This window comes from Tyto alba, unplaced genomic scaffold, assembly GCF_018691265.1.
Source record: "Tyto alba isolate M040663 unplaced genomic scaffold, T.alba_DEE_v4.0 Super-Scaffold_45, whole genome shotgun sequence".
NCBI lineage: Eukaryota > Metazoa > Chordata > Aves > Strigiformes > Tytonidae > Tyto > Tyto alba.
The window spans coordinates 26,929,235-26,944,579 of record NW_024881321.1 but is presented as its reverse complement, the minus strand read 5'-3'; the positions used below and the strand labels follow the sequence as shown (position 1 = coordinate 26,944,579).

At 37.2% G+C, this 15,345-nt stretch overlaps 1 protein-coding gene across 1 annotated transcript in view; it reads right to left on the bottom strand.

The window, feature by feature from the left end:
- The window catches only part of GPC6 (glypican 6), a 792,969-nt gene that overhangs the window by 536,425 nt on the left and 241,199 nt on the right, over positions 1-15,345 (bottom strand). Inside the window, exon 2 of the mRNA XM_042806027.1 lies at positions 13,043-13,201. Within this exon, the coding sequence (XP_042661961.1) occupies positions 13,043-13,201 (159 nt within the window). The remainder of the gene's footprint in view (positions 1-13,042; positions 13,202-15,345) is intronic.

Sequence of the window (15,345 nt, the reverse complement as noted above, 5' to 3'; positions counted from 1 at the left end):
CTCATCTGTCTTTCTCTCATGTCCCATCTTCCCTTCCTCTTCTGAATTGCTCTTCCTCCACGTGCCTCTTTAGAAACAGGGGAACAAAACCTTTTCCTCCCAGGCTTACTGCTACAACAGTGATAAAGTTTTCATGAGCAATCTACCAATAAGTAAGTAGAAAACCAGATCACGCTAGAGAAACACATCTCTCAGCAATGTAACTACACAAATCGAGCATAGCCCAGGTGAAGGTGAGGATATGGAGATTTATTTCAAAGTGCTTTTTTTAATAATAGTGGCACAACATTGCTCTGGCTTGCTGCATTTTATTTTATGCATTATCGGAAAATGCAGTTGATCCCTATGCAAAGGCCTGGCATTAAGCCTCCATATAGGTCCAGTACAGACTTATCTTTGGGCTAGGAATTGAACAGAGACTTTTCTAGTTTTATCTACTGTCATGGATTTCAGGGCATATGAAAGAAATCAGTTCAAAAAGCCAGTTATGTTAAGGAAGAAAACGTAGGAATGTAAGATGCCAGAAAATCCAAGTAAATCCCTATGCTCTTAGACTTCCCTGTGAACAGCTAAGCATGATATTATCCTTGCAAGAACAGTATTGTCTCTCTGGCTCTGTTGTTAGAACTGGTCAATTATTAATTTAAACTAACACTATTTTTTTTTAATTTTCAAGAACTATGTAAAATCAGAGAAAAGCAGAATTCAGCTACACTCAGATTCCTCAGACCAGAAGTATGTTCCTTCCACAAGGAGCATTATTGAGGGGCCATTTGAAAACTTCCTTTTTCACTTTCCAAAGTCTCTCCTATTTTCATGATATTTTCTTTTGGCATAAAAAGAAGTACTTATACAAGGGTATGCAGATTTAATAAGGCAGGTCCTGATCCAATGATCACATCTATACAGAGATTACATGAAACTGAAACTGCTAAAAATACTAAAGATATACCCATATTTATTCAAGGAGTGTGATGCCATGACTATAAAATGTGAGGGGAAGAAGTCTAAGGGTAATTTCCAGTCTGAGCTGTATAAATTCTTAATTTAAATTTCCTTAATGATCATTTGATATTTAACATCTCATTTTTATTTAACAGAGAAGCTGTCATGTAGGGATCGCTATCCTGCAAGGCATTTTATTTTATCCGTATCTTTAATTATGTCATCATACAACTTGCTTAAGAAACTAGTCTCTGGCAGTGGACTGAAGAAAAAAATATAACACACTAAAATAACTTCAGCTTGGACACAAACTGCAACAGAATAGTAATTTATTTGTTTCAGTCCATTTATTGGCATTTAGAGCTATATCTATGCCCAGTGTAAGGAGTGTGACATAGATATGGATTGATTGATATTTAAACAGTACAACTGTGTATCTGCTAAATAATATCTTTAAGTCAATAAAATGAACAGAATGAAATTGAATAGTTACAACGTCTTAGTAATTGGTATTGATAAAATTATGGCTATGGCAAAACTTTAGAAGAGTGGTTAAGGAAGAATGTGTTGGAGGACTTCCATTTATTAATGACATTTTGAGAACAAATTCCAGGAAGCAGCCTAGAGACAGGAATGTGAGATAGTGGGTATTCCTCATTAGCCTGTTTGGAAAACTGTTATTAACACCACTCAGCCCTCCATTTCTTCTTGCCTATCTCCAAACTGTTCTCATGCTGCTGTGATTTTTCAGACATGGCACTTCTAGCTCCACACTGGCACAGAAAAATACCATATGTGGTGTAGGGTGCACTATACAACTGGGGAGTAGTTAAGAAGGTCCTTTGATTTAGCAGCATCTTGCCTCTGTCTGAAATGTCACCATTCCCACTGAGTTATTGCTAGAAGAAGAGTCTAAAGAAGTAAAACTCCAAGAATGATTGGATTCTGGGTTAATGTGGCAAAACTGAACCAAGTAGGATGTGACAATGTAATGAACCTTGCTAAACATGGAATTTTCACTGGTTCAAGCTTCCAGCTAATAGAAACAAGCAAACAAAAAAATTTCCTCCCTTAGTGATACAATTAGATTAGAATGATTAAGCCTGTATACCTTTATTTAGATTTAAAATCCAATATATGAATAAATAAATCATAACTTCTAGGCTGAATACCAACATGTTTGCAAGTGCACAGTGGATTTTTAAAATACCAGATCATGTATGATTCGGTATCAAAATAGGAAACTGAATCTCAAAGATAGACTGCATATAGGAAAAAGATGGCTTCTGGGCATTGCACTAAAACCAAGACTAACTTCACAGCTGTAGCTCTCCACTAGCTGTAGCTCTTGTCACTAGGCAGCAGATCCCAGTTAGCTGAGTTTGAGTGGAGCCCAAAACCAACCCTGAAATGTCTGAGACTCTGGGATCCACTCCTCATAGCCTAGAAGCATCTACAGCTCATGGCCAGTACTGAAGCTTCATTAGGCACCAGAGAAGCTGTGACAGGTTCTCCCTGCAAGTTATTTCATGACAGCTTAAATTAATATGCTATTTTCTTGTAGGAGTGCCAGAAAAGTTATAGAGATTTATACAACAGTAGACACCAAAAAACCCACTACTTTCCTGGGAGGATTTGAGAATTGCTTGTAAAGCTGATCAAAGTTTTAACATCAGAAACTTGTGAAAATTAAAAATGCAGTGCTGATGCTTTTCACAAGTTCATAGAATTTCACTGTGCCATAAAATATACTATTGCAAAAAAGTTTACAATAATTTGTTTCCTCATTTTTAAATGTAAATGTTGGATTTTTTCAGTTGAAAATAACCTTTAGGATTCATTTGATATCCTTCAAAATACTTGAATTGACTGAAATTCAAAAGTAAATTTGTATAGCTTTTTGTTGACATGAAATACATATTTCAACTTCAAATCTTGCTTCTTCCTTTGCATGGTGATTGAAACAAAGTGTTTTCTTCAAGCAGTTGCTTCCAGCTTTTGGAAATAAACCAACTCAAACAGTCATTATTTGCTTAGTCTTAACAGTTAATTATTCTTAGAAAATAGTAATTTTCCTAGTCTGTATTCCTTCACATGCAGGCTTGTCATATTTTTCCCCTCTAGAGATTCTACATGCTCCAAAAACTAATTCATATCAAGCAGAGATCACCTCATATCCCATCAGTTACTCCATGGTGCTACCAAACTTTGATTCAACTTCTATACAGCAAGTATGTAGAAATTGATTCCTTCCTTAAACCGCACACGCCTATGAAAATGCTTCAGTGTGAGAAGGAAAAATCAGATAAAAACATAACTTATTTCCTCAGCACCTGTATAGTCAAGTTTCTCTTAGCAGAGTAAAAATGAAATCACATACTTTGTACCTACTCACTGAAGTTAGTAGTCAACAACTATCTCCTGTTGCCTTTTTTTGGCCATAATCTTGCTGAGATTTCATTGACTGAAAATGTCCCATGTTACTGAAATGAGATGTTTCCACCTCCTTCCTGATTCACATATGTCTAATGTTTTCACTATGAGTGTAGCTCTTCAAGAGCAAGGACAGACTTTTAGCTGTGCATTGATGAATTTTCTAACTCAGAAATAGCAAATGGTTTCTAGATGCTCCCATGAAACCACAAAAATGTATCAATTCACAGTAAATAATTTCACATAAGAATATTAGATTAATAACCTGCCATATATTAAATAAGATGCATTTCAGACCCTAAGGGTTGTTGTCCATTTTATTAAAATTCTTGTTATAGAGTCAAAGCACACTTCAAGTAGAAATGATGTCCACCATCCATCTCTCTGTTTGTATGAAGATTATCTTCCACAAAAGCTGCATCAAGTTACCCATCTAAGAATGATCCTGTGAGCTATATACTGTCCTTTACATGATTACAGTCATAATAGGTATCTCATAACAGAGTATTTTTGGTCCCACCTCTCTCTCTCTTTCCCTCTTCCAGCTAATCTCCTGCTCTTTGCATTACCCTTACAATATCATTGCTGTTAAGGATAGGTAACTGACCTGCACATTGCTGAAACATTCAGCTGATGCTTCAGTGATATAACATTCTGAATGCATAAATCACATGGATTACAACTAGAAGAAAAATAAATAGTTTATTTCTGATAAAGCTTGTAAATGAATCTATACACATCTCAGAGTAAACTGAGCATGTGATGCATATACAATAAAAACATTAAGCAAAACCATTTCAGTGTAACTTGAAAGAGATGGGAAAGTTGAAAATCAAGATCCCAATTTATGTAAATATCCCGAGAAGTGAACGAGTGGGAACTGTATCAGTAATATTCAGAAAAAGAATCCATAAAAAACATTATGGAAAATCAGTAAAATTTACTGTTCCAATATATTTATGAAAATCTGAATATTTCAATAGTACAGGTGCCTCTATCTATCGAGCCATGCATTTTTTTAAGTTACAAGGTTTCAGAAACAACGGCTGAATGTTCATGCACAGTTCCAACAAGCAAGAAATACTGCAGTATGGATAACCTAATAGGATTGACATCTTGGTGATCTGCTAGTTATGGTGGTGTCACATCTAACAACAGTTGCGCAGCAAGCATGGTATTACACTAACCAGCTTGCCCGTACACCATTTGTCAGCCCTCACCAGCACCGAGGGGGGCTGCCCACACAGACACCGACTGCTACTCCTTTTTGCCAGCACCTACACAGACAGGCAGCTAGATTGCACTATGGGAGTGGAGGCAGCATCTATTTATTTTTACCTCTCAGATATCGGTATAGAATAAGAGTTAATGTATAGCAAATGGGGAAGACTTCAGAAGCAACACCCCTGTGCCAGATCTTTCCTATGTTCTTCTGAAGATCTGGTAGCTCTGATTTAGATATGTAATTTTCATAGTAACCACTAAGTATAGCAAAGTGGACCTTAATATACCTGCTTTTAAACTCTCTCTAAAAGTATTTTTATGCCACATAGGCATATAGTTCCCTTCTCTCCCTAAAGGATCTATCTTACTGATAAAATGACATTCCTATGACACTCCTCCCAGAAAAAGAGCAATTTCCATATTTTTCTGTTAGAACCACAGAACAGTAGCAAAGGAAAAAATGAAACTTTAATTTAAAATAAAATCTAAAAAGTCTTTTCAGTAATCAGAGATACAGGGACAGAGATTCACTAAATAATTTTTCAAATATTCCAGGTTTCTTTTCATGCTATACTATTTTAGGTTTGCTTTTAATTTCCCAGTTGTTGGGACACACAGGCAAAAGAATTAAGAAAAGGACAGCAAAAAGACAACAATGTCTGTGTATTACAGTCAAGAGTTTAATCTCAAACATAGTATTTCTGCATTTAATGAGGGTTGAGGACAACAAATGAGAGATGATAAGTCTACAGTTTCTACTAACCAAGGCGCAGACACTATGTATGAATACTCTTCTTTTGTAGCTTGTTTTTTATAAACAGTCCTTATTTTTGATTCTTACAGCATGGTTTTGTCCTTGATGTGTGTCAGGTGAGTATCTACCATCAGAGGAAGAATCAGGTATGGGCAACAGAGCCTCTGACAGCTGCTTGTCAGAAGACTGGTGTCCTTCATCAGTGTGATGGACTTGAGGCTGAGTCCTTTATTAATCTTATTCTTGTCTATATGCATATGAAGCATAGTTAATAGCAGGATGTTTAGTATTTGTAAATCAGTAATTTTACTTATGGATTAGTATTTTTAAGGCTTGGACACTAAGCTCAGAAAACAATTTCCATCATAAAGTATTAAAAACATACACTGTTCAGAGCTTCAGTGAAGATTAAATGCCATCTGAATCCAACAGGATAGCATTTTTTTCAACCAGCATAAGATAATAACTGACCACCATACTGCTCACTTGATTCAATATTATAAATGTCTTTTTTTCCCACAAAGTACTACAGAAAAAAACAGAGGATTACATTTGTAAGAGAGGCAAATAAAGCATAAATAGAGCCTCAGAAGTGTTTTAGATATTTCACTCCTCCATTCCATTCCTTGGGGTGGAATTTATCTGAAAAAATGCATAAGTCCACAGTATAGGCATCTGTGTCTGAACTAAATGCCCCCTCTAATCAATATAGAAATAAGCATTTCAGGGAAAGATTTTTCCTGACTTATTTGAGGTGTAAGCTTTAGACCAGCATGACATGCACCTATGATTCCCTATTGACTACTGAGTACCCTACACCGTGGACATCTAATATTCAGCAAGGCAAATTCTGCTTCCTGTTTAACAGGAAAAACACTGGATTCCTGCTCTCTCTGTTTGGATTTGGCTATACCTGAACATGCTTTGTAATGAGACTCATTTGAGAGTGGGTCATGTCCACCTGTTCCATCACAGGACAGCAGCTTGTCCTTTGATTTGCAGCTTCATAAACCTGATGCAGCTGGTTGGAAGACTATGTGCTCCACTGACCAGGTGCACTTAGCAAATGAAGCTGTGGAAAAGCAGAGAGGACAAGCCATCTGAAGGCACAAAGAGCATTTCCAGCAGCAGGGATTGTGCAGAAGACACCAGTTCCCACAGCGCTGCCTTTCAGTACAGGACTTGACCAGGTTACAGGAACTTTCACCCCTGGCTGGAAACCATTCTTACTACTGGACCAATCCTTCCTTTCCAAATCTTGTAGGCTTGTCACCTTTCCTCTTTTGGTTAATTTAAAAAAAAAAATAATTTATTGTGATCTAATATGATTCACAAATTTTGACAAAATATGTGAAACTGATAAACAGTAATCTCAGCACAAATCTTACAGGATAAGGTCCTAAAACTGTTTGCAGGCAATAAAGATTCTTCTTAGGCTATCATCAGCTCTGATCAGATTTAGATCAGGTGTAGAATTTTTTTTTTTTTCAAATTAGTGTTTCCTGTCTAATATAAGGTAAGGGATCTTTTATCAAGACTCTGTAAAGTTTAGAAACTTGTGCCAGATGTTGAAAAAGTGCTTGCAAGAAGTTACATACTACAAGCCAGCAGATGTTACCTTTTTTTTTTAAGGCTTCTAACTGCTCTAAGGCCTGTATTTTGGCAAGTGCAGAAGTTATGTAGTGTGTTAAAACAGTAGATGCATTATACGGAAACTGTGGCCCTGCTAGTGCTGCTACAGCTGAACAGTTGTGGTGTTTTAAAAATCCACCTGTCCTGCAATGGATTTTACATTGGATGCGAAACACATTACAAAGCAACACTGAAATCTTTTAACATAAACAGAGAAGAGAAAACAAAACAGAACACCACCACCTTGCCCAGAACTAAAATCCAAAATATCTGGTATCCCAGCCTTAGTATGGTGGAGCCTATGTTCAGTTGCAGACATGACAGCACTAGAATAATGTGAGTAGTTGCATAAAGTACACAGATTATGCTCTATTTGATTTTCCCACAGCCCGTAGAAGCCTCCTGCCTCCCAAACAGGTCTATGGAAAAGGCATACCTTTCTGATTCCCTGTTTCCAAAAAAACAAATTAAATGAAAATCTTCCCATGAAAATCATGCCCTTTCACATTCAAAGTAAGCAAAGCATGAAAAGAATATCCTACTGAAAGTCCATCCTTCATCCACCAACCATGATAACACTGGTGCGCAAGTGGGCTCCCAAGTTGTTGCACTCCCCCTCCTCTGCAGAAGGTCCACAGAGGTCAGTGCAGCTCCAGACATGAGCTGCAGCTCAGTCTGGGCTGGCAGGCTGGGCAGCAAGTGTGGGAGGGAGGGGGAGCAGAGGGCAGAAAACTTGCGTTGGCCATGCAATTGAACTTCAGTGTGTTCCATCTTCCAGCATCTCTGTTATTTTACTTCCCACACTTCTTTTGACAAGTTTAATCAGATAGTTATACCTGGCTGCAAGAGTTTGTCTCATTGAAGAGTTCTTACTTTGTTGGAAAGCAGCTTCACAAAACACATTTTTGTCTGCTCTAATATCAACGAAAGATTCAAACCCTCTATTTTTCTCCAAGTTCTTTCATAAATTGTGCAATAAAATAAAAGGGAATACAGAGTGCCTGGGATGCTAGATATTCCTGCAGGTACTGTTTTGGGGGAAAATTTCTTTCCTGCCCTGTAATTTACACTGCTGCTGCTGGTAATGACTGTAAGAAATATAAGCAGCACTAATGGGTATGGATCACTGTTCTCCTAGACTGTAAAAAAAAAAAGGAGCATGGGGAATGATAACCCTGTAAGATAGATCAATACAGCTGCAGATTGGTTCTTATGCCATTCAGGTTATTTTCCTTAAATGGCATCATGCCTTACACATTCTGCTGAAGGCTATCCATATCCATTCAAGTTCATGACAGCTATTCTTAGACATTCTTTCCTTTTTGACACCATTACCAAGACTACTACTGTACTTTTTTAAATGAGAATGAGGACAGAGTGTATCTTTTATCAGTTTCAGATCTATTTATCTTAAATTAAAATTATTTGCTATAATTTTTCTATAGTTATTCAATGGATTAGTGAGAAAAAGTCACTGCACAGATACTTGTCTCCTCATTAACATTCATGACAAAATCTTCCAGTAGGGCTGTTTTCGGCTGCTGATGGAGCAATACTTAAAAGAAATTGGCTTGTCTGTGAAACAGCTGCTCAGCAATGCCACTATGCAAGGGAATCGGTGATAATAAGATGGTACTATTACAGCTACACTGTAATAATAATATATTTTAAGCTACTCTGAGGTATGCAGTGGGGGTCCAAGAACTGAAGCATGATTGCTTGTCTATGGCTAGGAACAGGAAACAGCTGATCATTATATGTCTGCTTATTTGGATTAGTCCTACATAAAGCCTTGAGGTAAAAGAAGAATCTGTATCTGCTGGAATTCCTCACTTCTTGCGTGTTCCCTGTCTGCTGGAAAGGTTTTTTGTTCCTTTTCCTAGTTTTTAGAAGGGTTTGTGAGTCCTGTTGCTGGAACAGCTATTACATTCTTAGATAGGAACACTAAAAACCTACTGTTTCAAAGGAATTTTTCTAATTTTAAGGCTTGCTCTCTCAGGCAAGATTCACAGAAGATTCTCTGGATCCTCATGCATCCATTAGTGAAATTTCAGATATTGTTTTTTTTTTTTTTAAATGACCATTCAGTATGGCAATGCTGTGGCAAATACAGAGATGTGGGCAATACAGATGTAAACATCTGCATATAAGGCTCAGCCAAGAAACAATTGGCAGCTGGTATTATGTTGTGTAGTGACTCATGTTAATTCACACCGATTGCCTATAATATGGAAACCAAAGTTAAAATACAATTGTCAGACCTTTGGCTCTGAGACATCTTTGAACCTCATATACTCTGAGGAGGAAAACACTTAGGAAAAAATTAATCTGGAAGAATGGAACAGTTAGAAGTCCCAACATAGTGACAGCCCCTTGGAAATGTGGAGGACAAATGAATAAGAAATGAGTATGATTGTACAGGGACTTATGATGCAAGAACTGATTGCCAGTTAAAAAAAAAGACATAATTTATTCTAATCATAGCTGGTTTCAAAACACTTAATAGTTTTAAAGCTTTCTGTTATGAATTTCATATTTAGCTTCTCCTGCTTATAGTTATTACAGAAATTACTTCTTGTAGAGATTCGGAACGTACTGCACTTCAGGTAAAATGAAATTTAAAACTGACAGAAATGATGTAGGAACACTGTCAGCAGGCTGAGGGAGGTGAACCTTCCTCTCAGCTCAGCACTAATAAGGCCGCATTTGAAGTTCTGGGTCCACATCTGGGCTCCCCAGTACAAAACAGGTATGGTTAAACAGATGCAAGTCCAGTAAAGGGTATTAAGATTATGAAGGGACTGTATCATCTCTCATATGAGCAGAGTCTGAGAAGGTGGGAACTATTCAGCCTGGAGAAGAGAAGGCTCAGCAGGATCTGATCCATGTGTATAAATGTCTGATGGGAGGAGTAAAGATGAAGCCAGGATCTTTACAACAAAGCCCAGTGACAGGACAAGAAGCAATGGGCACAAATTAAAAAAAAAAAAAAAAAAACAACCAAACAAACAAACAGAAAATTGCATCTAAACACAAGAAAACACTTCTTTACTTTGAGGATGTTCAAACACTGGCACAAGTTGCCCAGAGATGCTGTGGATTCTTCACCCTTGGAGACATTCAAAACCCAGCTGCAAACGTTCCTGTGTAACCTGCAGTAGCTGAAGCTGCTTTGAGTGGGGAAGTTTGACTAGGCCATCTCCAGACTTGCCTTCACATCTGAGTCATGCTCTCATTCTGTGATTGTGTAAGAATGTGTGTCTGACCAGAGGCTAAAGAGACAATGCTTAAATTACAGCACTTGAGTTTCCTTGTATATTAGATCATGAATAGGAATCTAGAGCAAAAACCTGAAAAGGAAAACAGACCACAAATTACCTCTCAAAATGGAAATCATAAAATCATCCCATCTATGCTCAAGTGTATGCATGTGGGACAGAAAGCAAATAAGATAAGAAAGGCAAGGTAAATGAAGGTCAGATCATAATTGAACGGAGTGTTCACACACTCCTACAAAGTCTTATGTTGCAAAGATTAGCATTACCCTAAGGCATGCCTGGTACAACAGAAAAAAGATTGCAAAAATCTACAAGACATTCCATATCCCTTTCAAGAATTTGCAAAATGATATATAAAACTCTGCATGAACACAGAAGCTGGTAGCAACAGTAGTTCAAATTAACTCCTCACGGGAGCAATGCTAATATACTCGCTATCTCAGCATTACTTAAATGTTCATATAATCTGTTATTGCTTAGATACGCTGCTCTCAATAAACACAGGTGGTGTACACAACTTCCATAAAATCATCACAATTGGCTGCGTTTGCTTTGTTCTTTGTGATGCACTAGCATCAAGTGGCCAAGTCATGTATCAGAACTCCCTTGTGCAAGCAAAGTACCAAATTATAACACAGAAAAAATGACCTTGAAGAATTAAAATATTGACGTTATCTAACAGTCCAGTATTTTCTTTACACTGAAAAGCATCATCCTATCTCAAACTGCAACAAATCTAACTGGTTTTATACTGAAAGACAGTCTATTAGGTAATATATTTTTCCAATAATGCATTTGTCCTTCTAGAAAGACTAAGCAGTTTTTCCATATAAATGAAGAACTTTTGAATAGTTTTAGAATAGCATTAAAATGTTGAAAGTATACACAAAGTTCAAATGCTCTTTGATAAGACTTGACATTGTAAATTCCATTTAAAACATCAGTGAAAAGCCAGAAGGAACTGCTTTAGCGTTTTAATCCAACTTTCTGCAGAGCAGATCCATAAGAATCCCAGACTGCAATATTTACAACAGGTCAGTAACTTTCAGCCATACACCTTACTGTCAGTATTAAGATACAGAATTTCAGGTTACTGAAAAAGCCATAATGTGCTTAGGTTCACTGTAATATAAAAAGGCCTCAAGTTGCCAAAGAATTAGCAAGGTATCATCTGAACTCTGTGGTAAATGAGCCCAGGGTTTTCAGTAGACTGCACTGCTCACTGAACACCAGTGATCATCTTGGTTTGGAAAACGAGAAAAAGCCCTGTATGTGCCCTAGCTGGTTGTTATGTCTGTTCTGCTTGCTTGGTCATCTTGTAATATTGCATACAGATTCTGGAATTTTTTTAGGTCCTTCAAAATGAAGGAAAATTTTGAAAATCCACTATAGAAAAAATTCCAACTTCACATTAAAAAGGGAAGCCATCACAATGCAGAGCACTGCACAGTCATCCACACTGCAGTCCTTCCAAGGACTAAGGACACTTTCTAAATTATATTAGCACCCAATCTGCTGCTGGTGACATTTCTCCAGCTCATCCTCATATTATACATTCCCCTTTCTCTCCTTTTACAATTCATCTGTCATACTGATAGAATCAATATTAGACAAAAAAAAAAAAAAAAAAAAAAAAACCAAACTGGATAAAGAGAATGATACAGAATTACCCTAAGGAGTCAGAGACATCTTCACTTTTTTCTGAATGTGACCTCAGAGTTTCAAAATAAGCTTCCAATTTGAGGGAGAACCTTTCCACCATTCTCCTACACGTGTGCACATGTCTGTTACCTGGGGTCAGCCAACTTTACTGCTCCTGTTTGCAGGCTTCCTGCCCACACGCAAAGATGCAGCTCTGCAATCCTCTCTACAATGCTGGTTTACACCTCTGATTGCCAGACACTTTCCACCTTACACATATGCAGAAACGCTTAGGGGGGTCATTTTCAACACAAATGCAGATTTCACATGTAGATAAAGCCATGACTAAATATTCTGAAGCTCTTTTACTCTTTGCTACTCTGCAGTTTATGAGAAAAGTTCAATACAGTGTGACTTGGAAATATGGACAACCATAAAAACTGCTTAATGCTCATTATTAAAGACAAGCATTTAGCAAATTGTGACACTGAGCCCTTAGTGACAAAAATATTACAAAGGCTGAGGACCAAAAGAGATTGGAGTACTGATTAGAAACAAAAACCTCAAACTGTCCTTGTCAGTTCTTTCCAGGTGTAAAAGATGTGTTCGATAATGCTTAAGTGGTTTGTGTGACAATCCTTCTCAAAAGCAACTGAATGTTTGGGAGCCAGAAGCCCTCTAAGAGACTCAATATATCACAAGGAGATCTTGCAGGATAAAACTGCAGCCTTAAGACTACAAACAAGCAGACTACAAAAAAACTGCTTTGCAGTAACAAAAATCATGGAAGATCCACAGTTCATCTTGCAACAGTAAACATAATTGCAAACCTAAATTTTGCATTTGAAACTAGGAGACCGAAATTATAAACCTCTGTATGCATATCTAATCTCTTTTTTCAACATTAACCAAGCCTGCAGGCACTTAACAGTCCAATTCTTGATGTCACTGTAATTAAAGACAATAGTCACAAGGCTGATAATCATACCAGCTGTAAGTTAACCCTTATCTTAGCCAAACTGACAACTGCAAATGTGATAGCTAATTGTAAAGAAAAGAACACTGGAATTTATGATGGATAATGTGACTTTTACATCCCACAACCTTGAAAATAAGTAAATTATACCCAGCCTACCGTCAAACTTCTTGTGACGGGATACAAAAGTGGTGCGTACAAAGTGACTTGTCTCCTCCACTAAGTTTTCAAACTCCAGTTTGCTCTGTTGGCTTAACTTGTCCTCCATTTCTGAGGTGCAACATGTGTATTCCTGAGGGCAGATTCTCAAATGTTCCCCTGGAATCACAAGAAAAAAGGAATTAGAAATATTTGAATGCAGATAAAAATGTGTCAGAACCACATATACATGAAGTCTCTTCAGTTAAGGAAGATGGGATACACAGAGAGCTCTTTAAGGCTTGATTACTTGATTGGGAACACTTTGAATCTGTATCAACAACTTTTCCATGGTTGGGGAATTCCTCACACGGGAGGGGAGACACACTTTGCAGAGTTGTTTTCACACTTCAAAAGGTAAAACTGTCTCATGCTGAAAGTGATTCCTCACGCTGAAGAAGCCTTCCTCATAAATAGACTTAAAAATTCAAAGACAATTGTTTGCTTTCTGATTGTATTCAAAATGCCTGGAGAAATACTAAGATGACCTGTTACAAGTCATCAGAGCTGTCTTGCTGTCAAAACCTGAACCACAGAAATTATGTTTCTACAGCTAGGTCTCACTTGCCCAAATGCACCAAAACATTCTCCCCTTCTACCCTTCCTTCACTTCTGCTTGAGCAAATGTATTTTAATGACTGTGTTTGCATGCCACATGTTTTCTTGGGCAGCATTTCTTGTCAGACTGAGCAAGTGCGCTGCTGAATAGGAGCAAGCAATGAAGAGTTTAATTAATGCTTATATTATACAGAAATGCAATGTAAAAGGTAATGAAAGCCTCTTATTTAATTCAATAGATTTATCTCTTGAAGCACTGTGCCAGTTCTTCTGACAATATTGCTTTCTTCGGTACAATTTGCAAGTGGAAACCAATTCTTTAGCTCATGAAATTAAAATGGTCTGTTATTACATGAAATGTGAATTTCCAATTGACACTGTACTATGGGTGTCAGAAACATTTAGCTCAGTTTGTACAAAGGCAAGAAATTCTACCATATCCTCTTGAGAAATAAAAAGAATGATCTGCCTCTATGATTAAAGTTACTTGTAAGGCAATGAAAACATTTAGCTTTCTGTACACCGAATCCTGATTAAAAATCCCTCTGCAAATCTCTGAAAGGTGCAAATAAAATGATATACAAAGCCCAAGGGTTAAATAAATACTGGGGACCTGATTCTCATTTATATCAAGGCTCCCTTCTACCACTGCTGAGCCATAAAGAAGATTTAAATGCAATTTATACCTACTTTAAGGGTACTTTTCACCATTCTTGTTATGTAGTGAGGAGAATCAGGCCCTAAGGTTTATGCTTCCCACGAGTACAATACATTTAGCTGCTGCATCATTTTGAAAACAGCATCAAAGAGAGGTTTGCACATGCTTAGAATAAACATTGTCTTGAGTTTGCCCTAACCTTATTCCAATTTTCATTTCAGTTTTTGAATTAAGTCTTTTAATTTGAAATTTAGTCATTCCTCAACTGAGACCCATCACCCCCATCTTAGGTTGCTTTTTCTGCAAGACTTCATAATATATGAACTATAACGTCACAAAATTTCTTTTAGCAGTCTCAAGACTTTTTAAAAGCTCTTAGCTCTTATCTTCAGGAAGGATCATTTCATTATTATCAGTTAATGTCATCAGCACTACCTACAAGTCCCAGTCATGTCCAAAAGCACCATGATATAAAACACTGTATAAACCTAGAAAAAGAGATACCCCATGACCATCACAATATTGTAATGATTGTTTCCCATGTCTACTACACCCTCTCAACACAATAAATTGATTCCTCTCCATTCTCAAAATCACACATCTAAGCCATAAACAACACATACAGGGTCTGGTGAGCCAGCTGCTGTCAAACATAAATGATAGTGTCAAAATAATGGTTGCCTTACCCTCTACATCACAGTAATATTAAACTGAAACTATTCAACAGGTAACATGTGACTGTATAGGTACCATAAGACACAATAAGTATTATTTTAGTAACAGTAATGTTCTGAGTTTTTATTAGATGTCAGAAAGATACGGAAAGCTGGAATATTGTTTCATTAGAAGCAGTGCTGCGTGCTTGGTTAAATAAAAAAAAACAAAACAAAACAAAACAAAACAAAAAACAACCAAAGCCAAACCCCATCCATAACAACTGTAACCCCCTTCCTTGATAAACCCAGGGGATTTTGCTCATTGGAAAGCACTGGGTAGACCTGCTATCCCAGTTCAGTCAGTGATAGTTTACGCTTTCTATAATGATCAC